The following is a 27,038-nucleotide window of genomic DNA, read 5'->3' on the forward strand; positions in this document are numbered from 1 at the left end:
CTGCCTTCTTTAGTTTTATTTCTTTTGGTAATTCAATATAAGAAGAAGCTTTAAGAGGGTTTGATTTCAGAATGTGTATATCTAAAAAGATGATTTTTAAAATATGAAATCCACTTCCTACCACTGTATTATCAACATCCTCTTCTTGTCTTGACAGTTCTTCATAAACCCCACTATTCAAAAAATCTTGAAATGATTTATAAAATGAAGATCTGTTTTCATATAAGGAGTTTGTTCTTCATCTTGTCTTTTCATATTCATTTTCACTCCCATATAAAACTTTAAAGTTTTCATTTCTTTTAATGTCTTTCTAATAACATCAGGTTTCACTATTTCAATTGATTCAGCTATTGATGATGGACCGGGTTCTCCAAATTGAAAAATCCTTATTTTTATATGCCCTTTAAATGCCCCATCAGTGGTTTCAATATAATAGTCTCCCTTTACTTTAAACTCATTTTTCTTGTGTTTTTGTGATTGAAGATATCTCTTATAACTACTCTTCAAAACATCCTTTGAGCAGATATCACAATGTTTTCTTTCCAACTCAAGAGGAGATATTTGATGAAATAGATTAAATGTGTGTTTGTTGGTTCGAAGGTGTTTTTAATAATGTTGATATTCGTGATTACAAACATCGCAGTTCGTTGTATTCACCATATTTATATTATAAAACTTTGCTTAAACTAAAATTTTCTTGATGAAAATTTCGTTTAATTGATAGGTGAATCTGTGCTTAAAACCATTTTATCCTCCAACTTTTTTCACTTCATAAATACAATGTTTCAAGACACAAAAGACAAGTTTTAATCAATCTCTTCATTTGTAAAAGATACTGAGAAATATGTCAAGGATGTAAAATTGAACAAAGATAAATATAACAACTATTGGATAAAAGCAATTATGGTGGATATGATGAGTTCTCAATTTCCTTCAGTGGAAGGGCTTTTGGTATACCTGGAAGAACATCAATTAAAGTATCTCTAACAAAAGTTTCTCCTCTCCTTCTGGTAATATATTCAAAACTAGAAAAAGCAATGAAACAAGAAAAAGTATCAAAAAACAAAAAACTTATGGATGAAGCTTTCGAAAGAAAAGATAAGATCATCTGTAATATGCAAGGAGAAATTTGTATTTTTTTCAACAACCCTAAAGATGTAAATCCTGATGAAATAAAGGATTATAATATATCAGGTGAAATGACATTTTGTTCAATAGTAGTTAACGATCATTTTAAAATTACCTTTAATATAAAAAATGTTGTAGTTGAATCTGGTAATGAAAAAAGTAGATAGATATCGATGGTAATATTATTAAATATTATCTGGCCATAATACCTGGCCATCCCCCAGGCATCTGCCTGGGGGATGGCCAGACGGAGGCCCCTGGAGTACCGGAGGAAAGTGGACGCAGCGACGTGCTGATCTGGCACATGCTCCCATACCTGACCTGATTATTAAATACGAGTCAATATGCAACTGAAAGTGTCGATGAATTTCAGTTTAAGTAAAGTTTTACTTTATAAACATGCAAGACTTCCCTGATTCTCCATATGACAGATTTGAAAATTGTCCTGCGTTTGAAAGACGGGGATTAAACACAGAGTCAAAAGCCTATAAACAATGTATATTCTGTGATTATCTTCTAATTAATGATAATAAAAAAATTAAAAAGGAAAATAATTCTTTTAGATTTACACCAAAAATGAATTACTTTACAAGATTGATTAGAGAGATGAATACAAAGTATGAGGGTGATAACACTCCTTTCCTTACAAGGGAAGAAACTGAACGTATTAGCGAAATGTTCAAAGGATTGTTGTTATATATTGTCATGCATTGTCATGGATGTGATTTTCAGGGAAATATCAACACAAGATATTGCATAAATAAAATAATGGATTATCTTGAAATTAAACCTGAACTTAGGATAAAATATAGAGTTTCTAAAAAAGCCAATAATAAATTAAATAACCTGTTTTCCAAATATATAAATGAATGATTTTTTTTTACCCATTAGGGAAAATAAGATAAAATTTAACAATCATAAAAATCTTCCAAATTCATTAACATGTCTCATAGTTGGTTCAAGCAGATGTGGAAAAACCTGCTTACTTTTGAAGATGCTCCTGACTCCCAACTTTTTAGATTATGATAATTTAATAATTTTCACAAAGTCGAGTTTTCAACCAGAGTATCAACGACTCTCACAAGGTTTTAATGCTGGTCTTCAAAAAGAAGATATAATCGGTTTATTTAAACTTCAAAAAAACCTAAATGATTATAACATTGAAGATATAATTCAACTATTTTGTGATACACAGAGATGTAAAAAGAAATCAAAACTGATAACTTGTATTCTTAGTGATAATACGGATGATATACCGTCTCCCCAAGATTTGGGTAAATCAAAAAAGAACCTCGTTATCTTTGATGATTGTGTTAATGAGAGAAACCAAACAGTAATGGACAGCTACTACACAAGAGGGAGACATTCTTCTTGTAATTGTATTTATCTTCGTCAATCGTACTTTAAACTTCCTCGTCGTTCCATCAGAAACAATGCTATACTTTTATTCTATTCAAGTTAAATTCAATAGATTTAAATAATTTTTGGAGAGATAATTGTTCTACATTATGTAGTAAAAAGGAATTTGGGGATTACATGAAGCACACGACTGAAAAATATAAATATATTGATGTGAAACAAGATGAGATATTGAAGGATATATATATAGATATATATATATATATTTTTTTATAAACAATTGCATGTATAAATGACAACTATTATTATAAATCTTGTGGGTAAATCTGCTTCTGGAAAAAACTTTCATAAATCAACGTTCTTGTGCAGTACAAATGAGAATATTGTAAATTTACTTAAAAAACACCCCGTGATACGCATTGTATCAACAACAACGAGAGCAATAAGACCTGGAGAAGTAAAAGGTGAAGATTATCACTATATTTCAGTGGAGGAACATATGCGATTGAGGAATGAAGGTCAAATATTTGAGGAGGTTTCTCTTGGTGCAACATAATATTCACATTGTAAGAGTGAGTTGAGGAACCTAAAATCTGGTGGTCTTGGGATATTATAAACTAATCCAGAAGGAACGAGACAAATTATTAAACATCTGAACAGAGTGAAGATTTTATCATTCGGTTTTGATGTTGATGAAGAAACTCAACGCAAACGCATGAAAAGCAGAGATGCAAGTATTAGTGAAGAAGAAATTACAACTCGTATTAATGTTAATAAAGAAATTGATCAAATATTTAAAGAAAAGGATTTATTTGAACACATCTACTTGGATGATGAAGAAAAGGAAAATTTCCCTGTTGATCTTTACAATTCATTAAATGATATTTTCCAATAAATAAATGGATGCAAAATAAAGAGCAAGAAGATTTAAGGAACATCAAGAGTTGGTTTCAAAAGTTGTAAAACAACAGGAAGACATAACGAAGAAACACAGACAGAAACTAACGGGCGAAGAAGCATTTTAAAGAAAACAAGAGAAAATTTTTAAACCACTTTGAAAAACTTCCCAAGAAAAAATGAAAGATGTTTCCACAGTTTCCACAGTAGAATATACTCCTAAAAAACTTCAAATGTTAAAAGATTTTGATCAAATGACGGAGGAAGAATTAGAGCATTTAGGAGAATTAGATTATGACGATGAAGGTTTATTTCAACAACTGGAAGAGATTAATCGACCCCCTGATTATATTGTGAATGCTCTTCAAAACAATTTATATTCAGCGGATTCAAAAATCAAAGCAGGACTCATTCCAACAGAACAACCAGCAATATTTCATCTTGTTCAAGAAAAGGTATTGATATTTAATGATGAATTAAGGTTCTTGAGTTCTGCTCAACCTCCTGTCAAACTAACTCCGAGATTAATGTTTCTTCTCACAAAAGATGGAAGACAAGGTTCAACTGTGAGGGATGAATCAAAGTATATTGATAAACCATTGGATATGAAAAATAATGATGATAAAGTATATATTGATCTGCTGAACTCTGTTGATTTTAGGGTTATTCTTTCTGGTAAAAGTAGGAAGAATGAGAAGGAGAAACACATTATTCAGGCTTTAAGTATCCTTGGTTCAGGTGTTAGTTTTCTTCCAAATGACCCATCACAATTAGTTAATAGACTGTTATTGTTGTTAGGTAGTAAGAAGGCTGGAAATAACAATTGTTTTTAATGAAGCATCAGCCATTTTAGACCAGTTGATGAACATGAAAATAATTAATAAATCTCAATATAAAGACGTTTTATCTCATATTAAATAAGATGAGAAGCACAATCCTGAGTTTTAATTTCACAACAAGCGACCTCACATCTTCATTCCCATACCCACTACAACTTGACACAACAAAAGAATATGAGGCATCTTTATTGTCCATGGAAACTTATAATACCTTATTTAATATAACTGATAAAAATGACAAGTTTAGTTATAATCCGGGAAGTGGATACAAAACGATAACAGTCTCACCCGGAGCATATGAGATTTCTCAAATATCTTCCGAAATTGCTTGTCTTATGAAAGAACAGGATGATGAACCAAAAAAATATTGTTATAGACATTCAACAACATACTTCAAAATCAACGATTAAAGTTAAAAAATAACTACAAGGTTGATTTCACAATTGATAATTCATTTAGAGAGTTATTGGGTTTTTCCTCAAAAAAGATTGAAACTCATGGGACGTTTTACAGTGATAATTTCATTCAAATATCCTCAGGAATAAATTCGGTGTTAATTCACTGTGATTTGATTGATGGTGCTTATAATGATGGAATAAAAACAAATGCAATATTTTCATTCAGCGCATACTCAACCCCAATTGGTTATAAATTCAATATGGAACCCAAAAATTTGGTTTATCTCCCTGTGTCAGGAAAAACCATACACAGAGTAAATTTTAGGATAACCGACCAAGATAATCGTATGATTTCTTTTAATGGAGAAGTTATATCCATCAGAATTCACCTACGTGAAGTTTTCCAATAAATAAATAGGATGGTTATTGTGAGGAAACACAAGTTGGGAAAATATAAAATAATTACAGGGGATGGGATGTTCCTTTCCCCATACTACAAGGGTGAAGGTATGTATCTTGGTCGAGGATACTATAAACCTAAGAGACAAAGGGGTGTTGGACATCAATTTAGAGGAGATGGGATAATTGATACTCTAATGGGTATCGGTTCAACTATTCTTAAACATAAAGACCGAATTGGTTCAACTGCTTCTGCTGTGGGAAATGTAGCAGGTGCTGTAAAGAGCAGAAAAGATGCCCAAAAGGAATCTCATAAATTACAAGCAATTAAAGAAATTAAGAAAGGCAAAACTCAGTTGTCCCCCCAAGAACGACAGAAAATAATTCAAATACTTGGGTCAGGCTTTCAAAAGTTTTAACATTTTTTTTTCTAAATAAATACAAGTATGGAAGAAATTGATAGTATCTATGATTTGGATGATACCATTATCATCTCAAACTCCACTAAAAAACAAGATTACTTCAAGATAAATGCAATAACTGGAACAGACTGAAATGCAAATGGTACAAAATGTTTTGAAATAAATAATCAACAAACCTATTTGAATCTATCCGAAAGTTTCTTGTTGTGTAAATTTAAATTCACTACGGCTGGGAATAACACAAACGCGACACTCGTAAATGATTTCTTCTGGAAAATGTTTGATAGTGTTCGTTTGTACATTGGAACACAAGAAGTTGAAGCGGTTGATTATGTCTCTGCTGTATCTGAAATGATGAAATGTACACTCTATACATTCAGTGATAGAATGGGAAAGGGGTCTGTCGAAGGTTTTATTCCTGATATGTCAACGGGAACAACCACAGACCCTGGATATACTCAAAGGAAAGTAGCGTATAATGATGATACAAAAGCAGTTAATAGTTTTACTGTGGTAGTTCCTCTTAAAGGTATATTTGGATTTTGTGATCATGATAAAGTTCTGTATGGTCTTAAAATTAGATTTTAACTCCAAAGGAATGATAATGAAAATAGATTGCTTTTTGGTGTTGGTAGTGCTTTTGGTGATCAGAATAAATATGTAATTGAGGAAATGAGTTGGTATATTAGTGAATATACTCCGAATCTTAAAACAGAAGAGATGTTGAATAGAAGACTTAACTCAAAGAAACCACTCAGTGTATCATACCTCAAAAGAAGATTTCAACACGTTAATCTCAACCAAACCACTTACACGTGGAATTTGGGTGTTCTGGAAGGAAAGCCACGATATCTGTGGATCATTTTAAAAAAGCCAGATGGTGATACTGCGACTGATAAGAATAATGCATTGAGTGATAATGCTTAGGTGAAACAACTTCGCGCCTCTCGAGATGGAACATTTGATCCACGAGATAGATTGGAAATTAATTGGGAAAAAAATGATTTTGCTGAAGCATACAAGTCTTACCAAAAGGTGTGTGAAAGTAATGGAGATAAAGAACCTATTTTGGATATGACAGCATTTAAAAGTTTGTATACCATCTATGCGTTTGACCTGAGCGCTCAAAAGGAAACTAGAAAGTCTAATCGAGTGGATACTTCCGTATACATTGAAAGAGGAGAGTGTGAAGAAGTTGATACATATTGTTTGCTTTTGGAAGAAACAGAATTGCAGATTAATACAGATAATGGTGTTATGATTAGTCTCACATAATTTTTTGTGAAATAAATGAGTGGCAAAGTACCAACTGGGGTATATGTTTATCAAATCAATCTTCATAAACTATCATCTTGTGTTCAAAATCAAAAGCTTTGTACGATTAACGTCAATACAATTCAGAGAAAAGGAGCAGTAAGAATTGATCTTTTGCTCACAAGAGAACAGGTTAAAATCTTGAATGATACTGGCTCACTTAAAGTTAAAATGACAAAACCAATGTTGAAAAAATATTCAATAAGAGAGACGAGTGGAGGATTTCTCCCATTTCTAATTCCTTTATTTGCTGGTTTAAGTGCGGTTGGAGCATTGAAGGGTGGTATTTCAACAGCGGTGAAAACTGCCAACGAAAGGAAGGCTCAACTCCAGGCTCAAAAAGAATTGGAAACACATAACAAAGAGTTGGAGAAACAAATTAGTGGAAGTGGTGTAATTGTAGATTTTGCTGAAAAACTTGAAGGTCTGCCTGATAATGCGAGATTGTTAGTTGGAGATATGCTTTCTTCTATCGCACAAGCAGGTGTAAAATTAACAAAAAGAGGTGATGGATTGTAACTTTCTAATAAACAAATGAGCATTGTTGAGTGGTTTAAAGATTTTGGAAAGAATACATCAAATTTACAACTTGTCAAATATTGTAAGAAATTAAAAATTCATAATGTGGTTATTTGTATGAGAGATGAATTAACAAATGTGCCTAAACATACAAAGAATATTATTATGAACTTCAAAGATAATAATGGGAAAGGTTCTCATTGGGTTTGTATTTTTAATAGTCAAGACAAATATTATTTTGATAGTTTTGGTCTTCCACTACCTGTTGAAGTCATAAAATTCTTACAGAATGGTGTTTATCAAACATTTCAAGTCCAAGAATTAAATTCCAAGTGTTGTGGTCAATTATGTCTATATGTGTTATTTCAACTCAACAAAAATAAATTTTTTTATGACATTATTTTTAATCTAATATAAATGACTTATGTGGTGAAGATGGTTCTATCTTTGGTGTATCCCAATAACTGGATATTGATTTATCAAATTATTACACGAAGGCACAGGCTGAACGACATAAATATAATATAACCAAAAATATTAATATGAAAAATGCTTATAAATTAAAAAATTATCCAAGCCCGACTGACGCGAATGACTTGGTGAGATTAAGCGATTTATCACAATATATATCCTTAAATAAAATGGCCGTGTATTCCAAAGATACAGAAGTGTTGATTTTATCTGCAGGTCATACAGAATTCACAGTTCGAATTAAAATAAATTTTTATTAAGAAGGGCGTATCGTTTGTATGAGAATAGAACAATGGGGGTATGATATGAATGATTTAGGGTATAATTGGTCATTTAAAATTGACGTACAAGACCTGGAACAATTAAATCAGTCTCGTAAGGAAGAATATTATCCACTTGGTATCGAGAATGAGGTTTGTGGAGCCACGATTAGTAAACAACAAATAAAAGAATTTAATAAGGGTAAATATAATAATGATTTTGCCCTCGTTAATATCATGAAAACAGAAAAAAACAGGATTGTATATAATAAGTAAGGAAATACAAAATAATTTAACTATGGGAAGATGGGGAGGTGTTTTCTGTCATAATATTATTCTGTCATATTTCTAATACATAAATGACAGCAAGAAGGCTTCAAGAAAATTATCATTTCTGTGTCCAAGCATACCTTCAAGAAAAGGGTATTCGGTATTTTAATAAATATGTTCTACAACATAAGAATGAGGTATTTTCAATAAAAGATTGGCATTATGCTGATGTTGATAAACCGGCAACTTTAGATTTAATTAGAATATTAAATAATGAAAAAATTACAATGTTAAGAAAAGGTAAGGCTCTTTTAGAAATTCAAAATAAATTTTATTGGTTTCCTGTTGTAAAAAAAAATATTTTGGATACAGGAATAACAAGAAATCCTGATGAATATATGTATGATATTCTATGGGGTGTAAGCGATTCAAGGATAATAAGGGATGAGGAAGGAGTTGAAGAAGAGAGGGAAGAGGAGGAAAAGGAGAAGAGAGAGATGGAGGAGAGGGAGAATAGAGAGAAGAGAGAGAGGGAGGAAAGGGAGAAGAGAGAGAAGAGAGAGAGGGAGGAAAGAGAGAAGAGAGAGAGGGAGGAGAGGGAGGAAAGAGAAGGAGGAAAAGGAGAAGAGAGAGAAGGAGGAGAGGGAGAAGAAAGAGAAGGAGGAAAAAGAGAAGAGAGAGAAGGAGAGGGAGGAGAGAGAGAAGGAGAGGGAGAAGGAGGAAAAAGAGAAGAGAGAAGGAGGAGAGGGAGAAGAAAGAGAAGGAGGAAAAGGAGAAGAGAGAGAAGAAAGAGAAGGAGGAAAAAGAGAAGAGAGAAGGAGAGGGAGAAGGAGGAAAAAGGAGAAGAGAGAGAAGGAGGAGAGGGAGAAGAGAGAGAAGGAGAGGGAGGAGAGAGAGAAGGAGAGGGAGGAAAGAGCGAGACAAAATAAATATCAAAATATGGAAACCAGTGAGATTAAAAAAATATTGGTGGTATTACAGAAAATAACTCAACCCACCGAGGAGGAAAACAAAGAATTGACAAGTCTATTTGCAATACTTTCGACAAGACTATTGACATCGACAAGATATTCATTTTAATTCAAGTTTTTCATTTATTTTTTTCTTAAATAAATGGAGGAGAGAGTGAAGGCATTTCTAAAGATTCTTTATGTTTTAAAAATTAAGATTCAAATGTGCATGTTGGAAACTAAAAAGGTTTTTGCACTCTGCAGGAATTTTTCTCATAAATAAATGAGTTATTGTCTCAAATGTAAAAAGAAAACTAATACTAAAAATATTTCATATATTAAAAGTAAAAATAACAGGGTTATACAAAAAGGTATATGTTCAGTGTGTGGTTCAAAAAAAAATCAATTTATCTCCAAACACAAACGAGGAGATATACAAAAGTTTTTATCAGGAAGTAAATTTACAACTACTGGAATACCAGGGTATTCTTTCTGTGGTCCAGGCACAAACTTGGATAAAAGATTAGATGAGACACGATATTGATTATGGGAATACCACAACCTTGGAAGAAAAGCATGAAGCCGATAGAGAAATGTTGTATAATTTGTCTCTGATACAAAATCCAACCTTGAGAGAAAATGTTGATCGGTTCATCGTGAAGAAGATGATCAGTGCTAAATTGAAACTTGGACTTGGAAATTCAAAAAACTTATCGGCTCTAATGATGTCGTTAAGACTGAAGAGCAATTAGCTGATGAATTACATCAACCAATATTCACAAAGTTTCATAGAAGGAAGGTTTATTCCAAGGAAGTTGATTATATCTGGTCTGCTGATTTTATTGAACTCAATAATGATAAGGGGTACAAGTATGCTTTAACCATTATTTATTTGAGGAGTAGATACGCATGGGTTGTCCCTTTAATAAAACAAAACAGGTAATACTCTTATGTTAGCCTTTCAACAGATATTTAATAAAAGTATGAGAAAACCTAAAAAATTGTGGACTGATGAGGGTTGAGAGTTTTATAACAAGATATTTATGAATTTTCTAAAAAATAACAGTATTACATTATACAGTACCTTTAATGAAGGGAAGGCTGTTGTTGTTGAACGTTTTAATCATACCTTAAAAGAGAGACTATATAAAAAATTCACAGAACTCAGTTTACAACAATGGTCATCTTTTATTCAGGATATTGTGGATAAGTATAATGACACGATTCACACGTCAACGAATATGAAACCATCAGAAACATTTACAAAATTAAAATATGAAAAAGAGATTAACATCAGAAAACCTAAGTTCAAAATTGGTGATATCGTAAGAATATATAGGTGGAAATCTCATTTTGAAAAAGGTTATATTAAACGATGGACGAACGAACTTTTTAAAATTGTTCATGTAATAGATACGGTTCCTTGGACTTATAAGATATATGATTTAGAAGGGAAAGAGATTTTAGGTTCATTTTATTCACAGGAATTACAAAAGACAACACTAAGCAGATAATACCCATGGGAGCAATGGGTTGGTCCTTCACTCCCTCCTACTATACACCATTGTGGACACTTGAGGGCCAAGTCCGAGATGTATAACAGTATATAATGTATTTCAAGGGCTCGTTCTTAGATCTGTGAACCACAAACACAGAATCCTCAACTGAATAGTCAAGGCTTAGCTTTTGTTTGTTGATGTGTGTGTGAGTGTGTGAGTGTGTGTTTGTGTGTTTGTGTGTGTGTGTGTGTGTGTGTGTGTGTGTGTCCCAACCCTCACATTCAAAATCTCAACCCCAACCCCCCAACCCTCGCCCCAACACAATGTCTTTTTCAAGATGAGATTTCCACATATATATATATATATATATATATATATATATATATATATATATATATATATATATATATATATATATATATATATATATATATATATATATATATAGTCGTTTTTTTCTCTTCTTCCAATTATGTCTTTTAAGGCTTTCAGGTTTGATGATGTAGAAAGGGGGAGTAAGCCTGCACTTTCTTCCCAGAACTAACAATATATATATTTTTTATGTTTTTTTTTCTCTTCTTCCAATTCTGTCTTTTAAGGCTTTCAGGTTTGATGACGTAGAAAGGGGGAGTAAGAACTTTCTTGATAGGTTTAGATCCCAAAGAGTGGTAGCATTTCAAGTCTCCAAAATAAACCCAACTTTCCAATCTCCATGGTATAACCACATTCCTATTGAGTTTCCAAGATACGTATCACATTGTGAGTTATCAAGCCAGAACCCACATTTCAAGTCTCCAAAAATATAACCATCTATCCAAGACTCCAAGGTAGAATCACAATTTCCAGAAATATCGTGGGTTTCGGTGATAGATCTCACATAGTATAACTGTGGATCATCAAGGAAAACTCCATTTTTCCAATTTTTATGGGTTTCAGTGATAGATCTCACATAATATAACTGTGGATCATCAAGGAAATCTCCATTTTTCCAATTTTTATGGGTTTCAGTGATAGATCTCACATGGTATAACTGTGGATCATTAAGGAAATCTCCATTTTTCAAATTTTGATGGGTTTCAGTGATAGATCTCACATGGTATAACTGTGGATCATCAAGGAAATCTCCATTTTTCCAATTTTTATGGGTTTCAGTGATAGATCTCACATGGATTAACTGTGGATCATCAAGGAAATCTCCATTTTTCCAATTTTGATGGGTTTCAGTGATAGATCTCACATAGTATAACTGTGGATCATCAAGGAAATCTCCATTTTTCCCATTTTGATGGGTTTCAGTGATAGATCTCACATAGTATAACTGTGGATCATCAAGGAAAACTCCATTTTTCAAAATGTCTGAAAATTGTGAGTCTCCAAGGTAAAACTTGTATTCTGGCTCATCAAGGTATAACTTGTTCAGGGGGTATTGTCTTGATAACTCACAATGAGTACTATTGTTGCAAAACTCTTTTTCAGGACTTTGCTGGTCTCCAAGGTATAACTCTTTGGTTGGATCATCAAGGAAGAACTCGTTCTGTGGGTCTTGGTTGCTCATAAGGTCTTCAACTTACCTCAACAGATAAGAGGTTTGAATCCAGTTCATCAACTTGAAGGTTTAGTTCCATACAAGTAGTCAATCTCCATGGAACCCCAAAGTCATCCCACTCAAGGTCTCGCTCGTTCTGTGGGTCTTGGTCGCTCACAAGGTCTTCAACCAAGCCAACAATTTCGGCCAAAGTTGTGGCAAAATCGGTATTTTCAGATACAATTTCCTGTGAGAGAAAATAATAATGTATTAATTAAGTTATTTAATTATTAAATGAGTCGATGCTTAAATAAAACTGAAAATAGGGAAATAAAATCTTACCTCAATGGATAAGAGGTTTGAATCAGTTCATCAACTTGAAGGTTTAGTTCCATACAAGTTGGAGAGTTCCAGGCAAGCACACAGCACACCATTGCCAGCAAAAAAAATGTTTAAAATGGAGCCTGGGCTTGAGGCTTTTATAGGAAAAGACTGGTGGGTGTGGTTTCCTTTTGAAATTCCCTGGGCAAGCCCAGGCAAGCCTTCGTTGGGAAATTTTTCAAAACCATAACATTCCAGAATTTTCTCGTGATTTCTTTGTGAGTCAGAGATGAACTGGAAATGATGTAAGAGTAGGCGGGGCTTAGCAAAAGTGGGCGGGGCTTAGGAAAAGTGGGCGTGGCTTGCGAAAATACCTCAAAGAAGTAGGCAGGGATAAGAGAAAGTGGGCGGGGCTTAGAAAAAGTGGGTGGGGCTTAGCAAAGTGGGTGTGGCTTACGAATACCTCATGAAAAGTGGGCAGGGCTAAGAGAAAGTGGGCGGGGCTTAGGAAAAGTGGGAGTGGCCTATGAAAATACCTCAATAAAAGTGGGCGGGGCTTAGCAAAAGTGGGCGGGGCTTAGGAAAATACCTCATAAAAGTGGGTGGGGCTTAGCAAAAGTGGGCGGGGTTTAGCAAAAGTGGGCGGGGCCTAGAAAAATACCTCAAGAAAAGTTGGCGGAGCTTAGCAAAAGTAGGCGGGGCTTAGAAAAATACCTCATGAAAAGTGGGTGGGGCTTAGCAAAAGTGGGTGGGGCCTACAAAATTTTATTAAAATTGGGTGGGGCTTATGAAAAGTGGGCGTGGTTTAACAAAAAATAACCTGTGGCTCAGGAGGTGGTCAAACAAGAGCATTAAGAGAAGTTTATCATTTCGTAATGGCACAAAAGGGGTATCTTAAAAAATATAAAGATTCAAATGTTTTGCTTTTAAATATTTTAGATGGGCATTATTGTGCAAAGAAAATTAAACTATTGAAGGAATTTGAGAATGAACAAATCTTTATAGGTTCAATGAGTGAGCTAAACAATATGCATTGGTTATTTGAAAAAGAGTGTCCCAAGGCTTACATGTTTCAGATATTTCTTTAGAATTACCTTTAACAAATCACATTACTACTTTACTACTTGAACAAATCTTTATCTTATTGCATTGGTTATTTGAAAAAAAGTGTCCCTAGGTTAAAAGGGGAGACAAATAAATATACCTTAGGATAAAAAGGGGGTTTACTTTTTAGGGAAAAAAAATATGAATCGCTGAAAATCCCCCATTCATTTACATGGGGAAAAGTGAGCCAGAATCAGTATATTCACCGTACACCCATGGTTCTGGAACTGTGAACCTGAATAGCACTAAGTCCCTTGACTTTGAAAGAAGTCATGGACTTAGGGTGGCTGGTTCATGGTTTCAGCGCCCACAAGCTCATCGCTGGACTTAGTATTCCAACGCTGGTGGTGTGGCAAAGGAGATTGACCATGTCCTCATCGATGGTCGCTGGAGGAGGATCCAGAACTGCACGGTGTTCCGGAGTGCTGAGTTCCTCAATACTGACCACCAGCTTGTTGTAGCAACTTAAGTTGCACCTTAAATCCAGGAGAATGGTACCATCCCAGCCTAAGCTGGATGTTGGCAAGCTCAAGGATGAGAGGGTAGCTGAGGAGTTTGTGAACAGGCTGAGTCAAGATTTCGGGGATCTGGGTGCTTTGGGGGATCCTGAAGAGTTGTTGAGTGCTTTCAAGACCACTGTCCTTGACTTTGCCGGTAGATGTCTTAGAACTCACCGGAGGGTGAAAAAGAATTTTTTCTCTCAGGGGACACTGGATACCATTGACCAGAGTCACAGGGGCAGGCTGAATGGCATAGCTGAGCTGTTCCTGGAGCTGAGGCGGAAAACTGTACATGCGCTAAGGCTGGACAAGGAGGTCTATGTGCGAGGAATCTGTGTTGAGGGGGAAGAGCATGACCTGTGGTCAAGTGATTCTTGTCCTGCTTACAGGGGAATTCTTGAGTTCCTCTAAGCCCGTCCCTTGGTGTACTGCAGTTGGAGCAGAAGGTGGTGGGCTCTTGACAGAGGAGTCTGAAGTGAAGGCCCGCTGGGCGGTTACTTTGCGCGGCTGTACCAGGCTGATCCACTAGCTATCGAGTTAGATGTCATGGGTGTTACTATCCCGATTGCTGACCTTCCAATGATCTGTGGTCCACCTTTGTTTGTGGAAACACAGGCTGCGGTGAACCCGTTGAAATGGCGGTAAAGCTCTTGGTATCTGTGGCATCCATGCTGCACTTCTCAAGACTGGTGGAAATGCTGTACTCGTGTCGTTGCATGCAGTTCTGTGCTCTGCCTGGAACACAAGCATCATCCCAATTGACTAGAAGAGGAGCGTTGTTGTCCCTCTCTGGAAAGTGAAGGGTGCTTGCCAAGACTGCAACAACTACTGAGGGGTGACGCTGCTCTCAGCGCCGGGCAAGGTCTTTGCTCGGATTAATATTGATGGGGTTCGCCACCATCTGCTTGAGCACCAACGTCCAGAGCAGTCAGGCTTTACACTAAATTGGTCAACGATTGACCGTATCCTTGCTGTTCGGGTCCTCACCAAATGCAGACGAGAGTTTCGGCAGGGGCGGCTTGCAGCTTTTGTTGATCTCTGTCAAGCGTTTGATTCAGTGAGTTGAGATGCCCTCTGGAGGATTCTTCATCTTTGTGGGGTGCCACCAAAACTGATCAATCTGATATCTGAACTATAATCTGGTACTGACAGTGCTGGTGAGATGTGGTGATACCATCTCTGACTTATTTCCAGTTGTTATTGGAGTTTGTCATAGGTGTGTACTGGCCCCCACACTTTTCAGCACTTTTCTGCCTCTAGATCTTTACCAAAAGCTAACCAGCTTGTTTTTGTAAGCTACCCAAATAATTCACCAATTTTTGTCATCATCCTTCCATAACTTTTTGAAATATCATGCTCTTTATTATATTTGGAAGGCCTGGTGATTGCTTAATGGTTAAGGTGGCTAGGTTAAGATCCTCGGGTCTTGAGTTCAATCCTTGTCACGCTGTTGAATTAATGCCGGGTAGTGTTGACTCAGCCTATCATCCTTTCGAGGTCGGCAAAAATGAGTATCAGCTTACTGGGGTAATAACCATTCAGGGTAACCTGCGCCAGAGTGGCGACCTGTCCAGGACTCCTCCTTGCCAAGGAAACTGTCTCGAGGACAAAAGATTATAAAATTCTGTCTGGGTTTAAGTATTCACTTAAATTGAATCAATTCGTCCTTGTCACAAAGGCAACCTGTCTACAAAGTTGCATCCGAATCCTCCATAACTTTTTGAGATATCATGCTGTATATCATTTTTGGCCCGATCTCTCAATGGTGTAGAATCGCTTAAAAATTATAGTCTCTGGATCCAGATCTTCACCAAATTCTAAACAATTTATCCTTGTCACACACCCAATCTCTCTTCCAAATTTCTTCCGAATCCATCCATAGCTTTTTGTGATATCCTGCTCACAGACAGACAGATAGACAAGCCGGTAGGCGGCGATGGGTCGCCGAGCCTGGAAACTATAAGATATAGAGCAAAATGGATGTCATATAGCAGATAGGGAATCACCTTAAGATTATGCATATCAAATCTCATCCAGTTCCATCTACTGATAACTCCATCGGTATCCATTCGAATGAAAAGTACCAAAAATGTGGTTTGAAATCGGAAATCCCCAAAGTTCGAGGGGGTGCTGTGGGTGAACAAAGATCTAAATCAAAAATCTGGCTTGATCGTTTGTGCACAATGTATTCCAGACGATTAGTGTGAATTTTCATGACCATCCGACCATAACCCTAGGAGGAGTAGCATTTGGCGCGAAGGCACCTCCAGCTCTCGCATATTATCGATTTTTGCACTACCCTTTGACCCCTGACCTAAGCGAAATCGGTCAATATGTCCTGAGGCAAAGTTGTAGTACTCATTGAGTACCATGAACCTGCAAAGTTTCATTCGTATCAATGCACTCACCAGGTCACTCGGGGTATTCAATTTTCGCAAATTTTCGCGCATACCCTAATTGTAGGGGGCGCTGCGGGTAAAGTATTCCATATCACAAAAACCGGAATCTATTTGATAGAGCATCACCTGTAGATCATTTGTGTCAAATTTCATAACCCTACTTGGAATAATGGCTTTCGGAATTGATTTCGCGTGAACGGTACCGATTTTGAAGGTATTTCGGTTGTTGCTCGGGAACCAAAGCGTCCCTAGCAACCATCATAATTTCCAAAGCACTAGGTCATAAGATGTACCTACCACCTGAGTTTGGTCAAAATCCGCCCAAGTTTACTACCAATTATGCTGATGACAAACGAACAAACATCCAAACAAACAGACAAAATTACTGACAATAAGGGTCACCTATTTCGGCGACCCAATGTACAACCAGGCAGGAGTGAAAACATAATCTCTGTCCATCTTTGGTGGTGGAGGTAACAGGTCAAAAAAATTTTTTTTCGAAAAGGATTCCAAAAGAACAACCAAACAAGAGAGGAAGGAATGACAAATAAGGAATGTCACCAAAATACGACACCACAATCCTTTTATGCATTGCCATTGCCATGGTGTCAAAGGAGGAATGACATCAAAATCGTGATAACACGATACCATGATCCTATTACCGATTGCCGTCACATCATCTTTTGACATTTTCCCCTCTTACTCACACAACAAACTAAAGAGTTAACAGAGCACCTTCCCCATAGTGTTTTTAACTGAATTGAAATAAAAGAATGATTTTAAAGGTCGAGTAAATTTGAAAAATCCAGAACTTTTAGCGCTGTTGAAGCAGTCTTATACACCCACCTTGTTTAACATGTCCAAGTAATGCTAAATTGGAAGTTTTTGGAATCCATAGGAAGGCAATTTGTGTTCTACAGTGTTCAAGTATATAATTATATTGAAATAATATAAAGATTTTTAAGGTTGTATAAAAAATTAATTGCAGAAGTTTACCGCCATTGGCGCAGTGGCTATGGCACAACCCTATCTAACACATTACATTAGGTATTTGTGCCTCGTGATTGTGTGCTTTATGATGTCCTTAAAAACAGTAAGTTTCCTGTTTTGAGTAATTTAAAATTTTGACTGCCAGACAGGCAGACAGAGTAAAAAGATTATCTCACTCCTCTCTGCACATGTATGAGCGGGACAATTGCAGAGCCAAAGTACTGCTAAAAGTACAGGTTTGTTTTCCGTTTCATGTTCCTATTCGTGTTCACAATTTCACATTCAATTGAAATTAAGTTGTTCCTCGATCATAAACTTAAATTTGTGGATGGACAGATCGACTGAAAGACGGACAGACAGAAATGAACCAATTGCTTAATCCACTTTTAATTCCGCGTGAGCGAGGTGATTTAAAGACAACTAGTGCGGGCCCGTAGGTGCGTGCCCGTACGTGTGTGGCCGTACATGCAAAAAAAAATAAAAAAACTTTCAAACCGCGTTCCAGAAACAACAACCACACAGGCCATTCCTTCGCTCTCGCGTGGCCGTACGTGTGTGGCCGTACGTGCAAAAAAAAACAACTTTCAAACAACCACACAGGCCGTTCCTTCGCTCTCGTAAACGACGACTGGATTGCGGCATTGTGTTTATCTATAAATGCGCATAAAAAATCGAGAAATTATTAGAATACAGTAAGTCATCAAGTAATGCATGTCCGTATGGAATGTTCACATGCAATCCATGAATTATCGCTTGCATTGAAGTGACAACTGCTGTGATACTTACACACACAGAGCACGACGCCTTGCCTCGCGTTCAGTGTTGTCTGCCAAGCGAGCAGCTCGTGCTTTGTCCGTTTCTTCTGCACGACGTCTTGTCACGCGCGTAGCGTCACGTGTCAAGCAACCACCTTGTGCTTCGTCTGATTCCATTGTGCGTGCACGACGCGCAGTAGCGTTCCTTTGCTCTCGTAAATGACGATTGGATTGAGGCATTGTTTCAATTAGATCGGACCAACCGTATCATAAATGGCCAGAACTTGGGAAACACCTGGGAAACAGCTGAAACGGATGAAGAAGAACGATATGAAACCTTGAATCAAATCAAATCAAATCAATTGAATCAAATCAAACGATATCAAATCAAACGAGATCAAACCCCCTCTCTCATATGACGTCTCATATCAAACCCCCCCTCTCTCTCTAACCCCTCTGTAAATTGTGACGTCATATCAAACGAAGAAGAAGAATTGTGACGCCTCCTCTCTCGCCCCTCCTCTCTCCCCCTCTCTTGAATTGTGACGCCTCCTCTCTCGCCCCCCTCTCTCGCCCCTCCTCTCTCCCCCTCTCTTGAATTGTGACACCCCATCTCTCTCGCCTATCTATAATAATTATAGATAGATAATCTATATAACTGTTCTCCCCTCTCTCGCACCTCCTCTCTCCCCCTCTCTTGAATTGTGATGCCCCCTCTCTCTCGCCCCTCCTCTCTCTCGCCCCTCCTCTCTCCCCTCTCTTGACTTGTGATGCCCCCTCTCTCTCGCCTATCTATAATTATAGATAGATAATCTATATAACTCTCCTCCCCTCTCTCCCCCACCTCTCGCCCCCTCCCTCGCACCTTCTCTCTCCCCCTCTTGAATTGCGATGCCCCCCTCTCTCTCCCCTCCTCTCTTCCCTCTCTTGAATTGTGACGCCCCCTCTCTCCCTCCTCTCTCGCCTCTCCTCTCTCCCTCCTCCTCTCTCGCCCCTCTGTAAATGTATTCACAAATGTCTACCAAATGTCTACCTTTCCAACACTGAAAAAAGCAATAAAATGGCCGTAACTTGGGAACAGCTTATCCGATTAATATCAAACCTTGAAAACGCACATCCGCCCCACCTCTCCCCCCTCTCTCGCCCCCTCGCTCCCCTCTTTCCCCCTCCTCTCTCGCCCCTCTCTCTCACACCCCACTCCCGTTCCCCTCTCTCTCCCCCTCTCTTGAATTGTGACACCCCCTCTCTCTCACCCCCTTCTCTCCCGCCCCCCTCTTTGCCATCATCATTAATCTTTTGCTGGCTGTCTTGTCTAATGGCACTTTTCTGTATAAATGAAAGATTCCAGGAGTAATCTTTAAAATCCCGGTGTTTAATCTTCCTTGTGTGTCCTTTAAATTGTTGTAATCCCTGTTTGCCGTGAGCATGTGATGAGGAATATAAAGACTTAGTTTAGTTTAAAATGAAATAAACATTAATTGTGACGTCATTAATGATGTCACAGCACCGTGTCTTGTCATTGGTTTGGTAAATAAATGGCCGTAACTTGGGAACCGCTTGTCCGATTAATATCAAACCTTGAAAAGCCACATACTCAGGTTCCCAGCGTCGATTGTGATGTCATACCAAATGAAGAAGAAGAATTGTGACATCAATCGTGCAAAAATAAATAAATATTAATTGTGACGTCTTTCGTGATGTCATAGCACCGTGTCTTCTCATTGGTCGACAGATAAATGGCCGTAACTTGAGAACCGCTCGTCCGATTAATATCAAACGTTGAAATCCACGGGTCCCCAGCAATATTCCTGGCAAGTTTCAATTAGATCGGACCGTCGGTCGTCGAGAAACAGCGGTCGTCAAGAAACGGCGGTCACATACAGACAGACAGAGAGACGGACACACACACAAAGATTGATGGAATTATAGATAGATTACATCAACCTCCACTACAAATGTATAACTCTGGTTATCTCCATTTGGGTTTTGAGGAGGTTGGAAGAAGTTCTCTCAGAACTCAAAATCACCACTTCATTTTTGGGTAAGGATTATGATTCATGAACCAAACTGAACTGTGAAACTTCATTCTCATTGTCTCATTCCAAGGGCTCTTTTCAATTCCACTTTTAATTCAATTCCATGGGCCCTTTTCAAAATCTTCACTGAACCTCTGACAGCTTCCACTTGTGGCTAGTTTGTAGTGATATTCTGCAGAATGATTTTTAAATACTCAGTGAGCATTTTCTTTATCATTCCTGTCGCTCTGACTATCACGAGTACAATTTTAGCTTTCTTCAATTTCCAAGTCCTCTTGACCTCATTTTTCAGATCCTGGTATTTGGTCATTTTACTGATTTCTTACAGCAGTTAGTCCAAAGTCATTGTGAAATGAAACCTCAGTCAACAATGCTGACTTTTCCTTTTTGTGTTTGAGCACTATGTCCGGACATAGTGCTTTGATTGCAATGTCCACACTTGACGGGATCATCCTGTCATACGTGAGCATTATCTGTTCATTTTCAAGGAGCAGATTTGGTTTGTGTTTCCATGGTTGTTCTGAGACCAGGATGTTGAAATATTTCCAGATATGCCAGTGTATTACTCTACAGACGCTGTCATGTCTTTCTGTGTGCAGCTGTTCCGATATTAATTTTTTACATCCCAAAAGGAGGTACTGGTACTTTCCATTTCTACCCCAGAAAACCTAGATTTGTCGGATTGGCTCAATTTCTAAATGATTTCATGGTTAATATCAACTTAAATCAACGTTTTCCCTTTTCCATCTGTTGAAATTATCCCAATTATAAATCAGAGGGAAGAGCATCGTTTGAGCATCACTCTTCTGAATTTATGAATTATGATGGCCTGTTGTTTTACTGCTGCTAAAGTGCTTTGGTTTAGAGATCTTTGCCTGACACCGACACATGTTCTACAGATACCCATGCTTGCATGGTGCAGAGGATGATTGGATGCAAGTCTGGTACTGGCGGCTCATCGGGTTACCAGTATCTTCGTTCAACCGTGAGGTAGGACTCTGAATTAATGAGGGTTTTGAAACAGTTTCAAAGTGATCTTGGTACACCATCTATGATTGTAAATTCCCATTATGAGTATTACATCTCTTGTTGTGGGGTAACTTTTTTGAGGGTGATACATTCCACCATTTTCATTATTATGTTGCCGTAACGATGTCCGAATGTTTTAAAAGAAATCGACAGTGCCCCAAACTAAATGCATTCGAGATCTGCAAGAACATCACTTGCTTGTAGTAGAAGAAACCTCATGAATCCAATAGCGAGATTATGTATGAAGATGATTGACAGCACCATGTTTTCGCATCATGATACTATTTTTGGTTTCCCGGTTAACCATCCTTTAATTCCTGGTGTGTAGTGATCGCTACAAGGTCTTTGTCGACCTCTTCAATCTGGCGAATTTCTTGGTGCCACGAACCTGGATCCCACAGCTACCGCCCATCGTGCAGCGCTCGCTTGCAAAGGCAGATTGCTGTGACAGCTGCTATTGCAGCAGCGCCGATGAGAGTGACACTTCATTGGATTCCCTCAGCCTAAGCTGTGAAGACTCCAGACAAGCAAGATGTTTGCCTCGGGTCATCCCAGAACACGTGCACGTCAAATTAACAAATTGCTCAACAGGAGAGGGAGCAGGTCAAGAAATTGCTGTTAAAAAAGATCCATAGGTTTAGTACATTTACCTATATGTTTTGTGTAAATGCAATTACAAAATGTGCTGCTGATGAAATCCCGATGATGAATCATTTCCCTCATTCCTTCCAGATCTTTATCAGATTTGTGGAAGCATATGAGTAATGATTGCCAACTTTTATGATTACAATTTTTTGTCACTGTAGACCTTCAGGAAAGCATTAGGCTATTGCTCTTATATTGAAATCCTAACAAAGCATACCAAAATCCTCTCTCGTCCTATATCCTCTCCCCCACCCCCCACAAATTCTGCTTTAATTGTCATATAAAACACAATGGTGTGAGATGCTGGTCCAGTTTCCAAACTGCCAACATTTCGCAAATTATTTCGTTTTCTACGATTATACCGATAAAAAAGGCAAATGACAGGATTAATCGAAATTACACACAACTTATAAATAGCTTAAGGCATTGTTTTTAAAATCAGAAAAGTGTACCTCTGTGGTTGTATCATCTATAATAACTAGTACGTGCCCGTAAAAATAAATAAATTTAATAAATAAATATTCAAACCGCGAGCAACAAACAACAACCACAGAGGCCGTTTCTTCGCTCTCGCGTGCCCATACGTGCATGACCCGGAAGTTCGCATATTATTCGCAGTTACGATTATTCGCAATTTAGTTTTAATACCCAATTATTCAATTAGCGCCAACGTATTTTACCTTTTCGCAATGTCGTGGCAAGGAAAAACAAAAAGAGAAGAGAAGAGAGAGAAAAAAAATTTACTTCCTGGTTCGGAGCACACCAGCACTCTGATGTTACCGAAATGTATGCACCGTCTAATATGAAAACGATCATAACTTGGGGCATTGTGTTTATCTATAAATGCGCATAAGAAATCGAGAAATTATTAGAATACACGGTCATCACTATTCGGAAGCCCGTACGTTGTAACCCGTAATGAGGAACGCGGTTGAGCTTCCCTTCCCCATCGGCCACGCCCACGCAACAACGTGTCTTGTCATTGGTTTGGTAAATAAATGGCCATAACTTGGGAAGCACTTGTCCGATTAATATCAAACCTTGAAAAGGCACATCCTCAGGTCCCCAGCAATATATGTGGCAAGTTTCAATGAGATCGGACAGCGGTTGTCGAGAAACAGCGGTCACAGACACACACACACACACACACACACACACACACACACACACACACACACACACACACACACACACACACACACACACACACACACACACACACACCTGGAATTATAGATAGATAAATGTCAGTGTGTATGTGTCAGTGTCTCCTCAATAACTCCAAAACCATGAAACCTAGTGGCCCGAAACTTTTCATGCACACGAAGGGAACTTCAAGGGAATGCATGAATGAAAACTGTGTTTGGGTAAATTTAAACACCACTTTTGAAGATAATTAATGGCTTACCTTCATGAAAAATGAAAAACAGGTTTATCCATGGTTATCCCAGCTCTCTCTCGCAGGGTCTTAATCCGCCATTTGTTTTGGCCTGTACTCAAAATTGCCTTGGTGATTTTCCACGATAACCTCTCACAGACTAATTCAAGTATATAATCAAAATCTGTCTTCAGATTTGAGGATCGGAGTTGGTGGACTAAATAACTGTTGAAATCTGGAGTGAAATCTGAACATTTTAATGAAGCGTATTTATGTATTATTTATTTTAAGCAAGACTGTGATCCTGCCTTCACCATATTTACAATTTGCCAAAGCATTAAAGCTATCTTTTTTCTGCTGTTTGAAGAATTACATTGAGTGAAAAAAGATGAAGGAGTGTGTCTGAAGTGTTATCTTCATTGAGTGTACCGAAAAGAATTATGGTAAAACTCTCATCATCGAATGCCTGATCTTCGCTGAATCCATCACGAATCGCCTGCCAATAAAGCCAGCCGTTTCTTTTCAATCGTTTTGCTGGAGTGCTTGCTTGAGTGCTTAAGCCACTTGGCAAGCGCTCCACAATCTGCATGGCTTGGCTGCCTACTCCTCTGATCTCCCAAGGTTAATCGCACCGAAACATTTTTAGGATCACATTGTTTACCACGATACACCTTACTCGAGGTTTTGAACAGTCATTTTCTCACAATTCATAACTTATAAACACATGAGCCGCGCACGACCTGTCACAGGGAAGGGATGGAAGTCCGGCGGGAGAGGGGATGAGGTGGTAGGAGGGTTGGAGGGAGGGAGGAGGTGGAGTAGGAGGCAGGGGAGAGGTGGAGGAGGAGGAGGGAGGGGGAAGGGTGGAGGAGGAGGGAGGGGGAAGGGTGGAGGAGGAGAGGAGGAAGGGTGGGGGAAGAGGGAAGGGGGTTTGGAGTCCAGAGGGGTGTGGGAGGAGGCAGGGGAAAGGGTCGGATGAGGGAGGAGAAAGGTTGGAATGGGATTCTGGAGGGAAGGTGGGTGGAGTGGGAGGAGGGAGGGGGAAGTGATGGGAGGACGGGCCTGCCGTTGCCCGGCAATACCAGGTATCTTTGGTAGTGGTAAAATAAAACTGCCAACATGCTTGTTCATCATAAAAATTCCTTAAGAAAGGAGAATGATAAAGCAAATGGTCTGGGGGTATGATAGCTGAGACATAGGGGTTAGGTATTTCGAGCCAGATACATCTTAAGTATGTGGAGGAAGACTCCAGGTGGAACCTCCCCCACCCTTTCCCCTCCCTACGCCTACGCCTCCTCCTCCTCCTCCTCCTCCTCCTCCTCCTCCTCCTCCTCCTCTTACACCTGTTGGTTGGGGTTGTTTATTGAGAAAAATACATTTCAGAAAAAGAAAAGAATGGAGGTAAGATATTGGATAAAAGTAAGGAATGAAAATTTGTTGGGACGGTGGAGGGGGATGAGGAGAAGGAAAGCAAATAGGAAGTGAAACGATCGAAGGAAGGGAATCTTCTGCCATACACTGTAATGTGTATTATGCTTGAGAAAAGCAAATCTAAAGTGATCGGAATCTTATATATTATTTCCGAGTTTGTGATTTCGTGTCGCGCTATCTTCGACTTTGTTCTGCGCTCGAGTAACGTGATATTCGGCTTACATTATCCCAAAGACCATATGAGGTGCATGGTACAAAAAAAGTAAATAAAATGGTTCTGAAACAGTGAAATCGTATTCCACTTACTGCATTAAAGTAAAATTACTACTGATACTCTGCATCAGTTCCTTTCTCAAACACACCCACCCCAACATGTCACGCAGAGCGCGGGTTATGCTCGTATTGAAATTAAAACGGGCATACGTGCACATGTCAAAAAATGGGTGGAAGATCAATGAAGAATAAACGTTTCTTGCAATGGAGGGTATCATTATAATTGTACAAGTTTCTATTGTTGGTCAACCTGTAGATTTCATGGAATGGGTATGTTGAGAAAATATATTATATGTTGCCGTGGGCATGGATGGAGTAATTTGGCAGGAATCAAACCTGCTTTTATAACAGTATACTGTGTAGAATTGTTTGATTATGGATTATTTTTGCCACACTTCTTTATTCCTATCAGCAGATTTTGCCAAATGCTTTAATCAATCAACAAAAACCCACTGCAGCTATGAAATGAAGCTATATCGTTTTTGGCCTATAAAAGCACAAGAGCAGAAAATCTCAGAATCACATTTATTTTTGATACCAGTCTCTCATATTTTCAAATGTTCCAGTCTCATGATATAGGTCTTCAATAAAACAAAAATTGTAGTTCGTATGACAAACCCTGATAATCATTTTGGGCATCATGACCTCTTCGTAAATAGCTACAACAGCCAAAAGGGAAAGGTTGCCTTGAAAATCAGATGGACTTGAGCAACAATGACTCAGCCTGCCAACCCCACCCACTCCATTGACCAATCAAATCATCTGCAGTGTAAAAATTAACCAACAATTATTCATTTACAAACCCCATATTTGCCTTGATCAGATATTCCAATCAATTTTGGAGATATTAAAATTGCTGTTGGTGGAACATTAACGAACATTTACACATAAATACTGAATGGTTTGTCCGTGGTTGTTCGAATAAATGTTTGTTAATAAATGATATGTATTGACATTGTAGTCATCAGTCTGAGTTGCTTGGTTCAAATCCTGTGGAACTGGGTCAAGGCGGTCACACTGGCCAGCTGATTGAAACATTCAGAGCCAATATTCGGGCCTGTTTGCCGCATTACCAGACTCCAATTGACAGCCAAGCAAATCAGGCGACATGCTAATCGGTTCCATTTATTAACTTCATCAGAGATCCAAGCATGACTTGTCCGAACCCAAGCTGTGTTTTAACGGACATGTATAGCTCCTACACTAGTGATAAAAACGTTCAAAACAAGAGACCAAGTGAATTTATAAAGTACTCGATGACCCGTGAACCCGTTGGGTTCCCGTTGTGACAGCGGTTGATTAAAAAAAAAATCATTTCTAAAAATAAAAAAGATAGCTCCAGCGAACTTTACCGCTGAGGTTGTTTGCATTGATCAAACTAGAGGGGGAGCACTCTGGAGAGTGCAAAACCTCTGCCGCCAATACTGCTGGGTCACTCAAGTGAACCTTATATTTTATTCATTAAATATGATGTCAACAGTGCTAACAGAGTTATAGTTCTTTTCTCCAACTTTTTTGGGGGGGGGGGGGGTTTGGAAATCACTTAAAACATGAAGAAATGCAAAAAAAAGAAATCGAAATTTTGTTGAAAAAAAAGTTGCAAAAATTTTTTTTTCTCGAACAATTTTTTTTTGGGGGGGGGGGGTTGGAAATCACTTAAAAAATGTAGATGCAAAAAAAATTCCTTTTTTGGGGGGGGGTAACAATTTTGGGGGGGTGGGTTGGAAATCACTTAAAACATGTAGAAATGCAAAATTGAAATTCTCTAACAATTTTGTTTTGGGGGGGGGGGGGGGGTTGGAAATCACCAAAAAAAAAAAAACATGCAGAAATGCAAAAAAAAAGAAATCGAAATTTTGTTGAAAAAAAGTTGCAAATTTTTTTTTTTCTCGAACAATTTTTTTTGGGGGGGTTCCCGTTGTGACAG

At 38.0% G+C, this 27,038-nt stretch overlaps 1 protein-coding gene across 3 annotated transcripts in view; it reads left to right on the forward strand.

The window, feature by feature from the left end:
- Nucleotides 1–26,064, forward strand: part of TDO2 (tryptophan 2,3-dioxygenase) — a 122,670-nt gene extending 96,606 nt beyond the window's left edge. For all 3 annotated transcript variants that reach the window (XM_085864022.1, XM_085864020.1, XM_085864021.1), the window contains 2 exons: nt 21,255–21,345; nt 21,713–26,064. In XM_085864022.1, the coding sequence (XP_085720148.1) occupies nt 21,255–21,345; nt 21,713–22,019 (398 nt within the window). In that variant the 3' untranslated portion in view covers nt 22,020–26,064. The remainder of the gene's footprint in view (nt 1–21,254; nt 21,346–21,712) is intronic.
- Nucleotides 26,065–27,038: the final 974 nt, after the last annotated feature.

The sequence above is a fragment of the Eptatretus burgeri genome, chromosome 18 (genome assembly GCF_056783735.1).
Source record: "Eptatretus burgeri isolate ZD-2024b chromosome 18, Ebu_testis_v1, whole genome shotgun sequence".
In the NCBI taxonomy this organism is placed as follows: domain Eukaryota; kingdom Metazoa; phylum Chordata; class Myxini; order Myxiniformes; family Myxinidae; genus Eptatretus; species Eptatretus burgeri.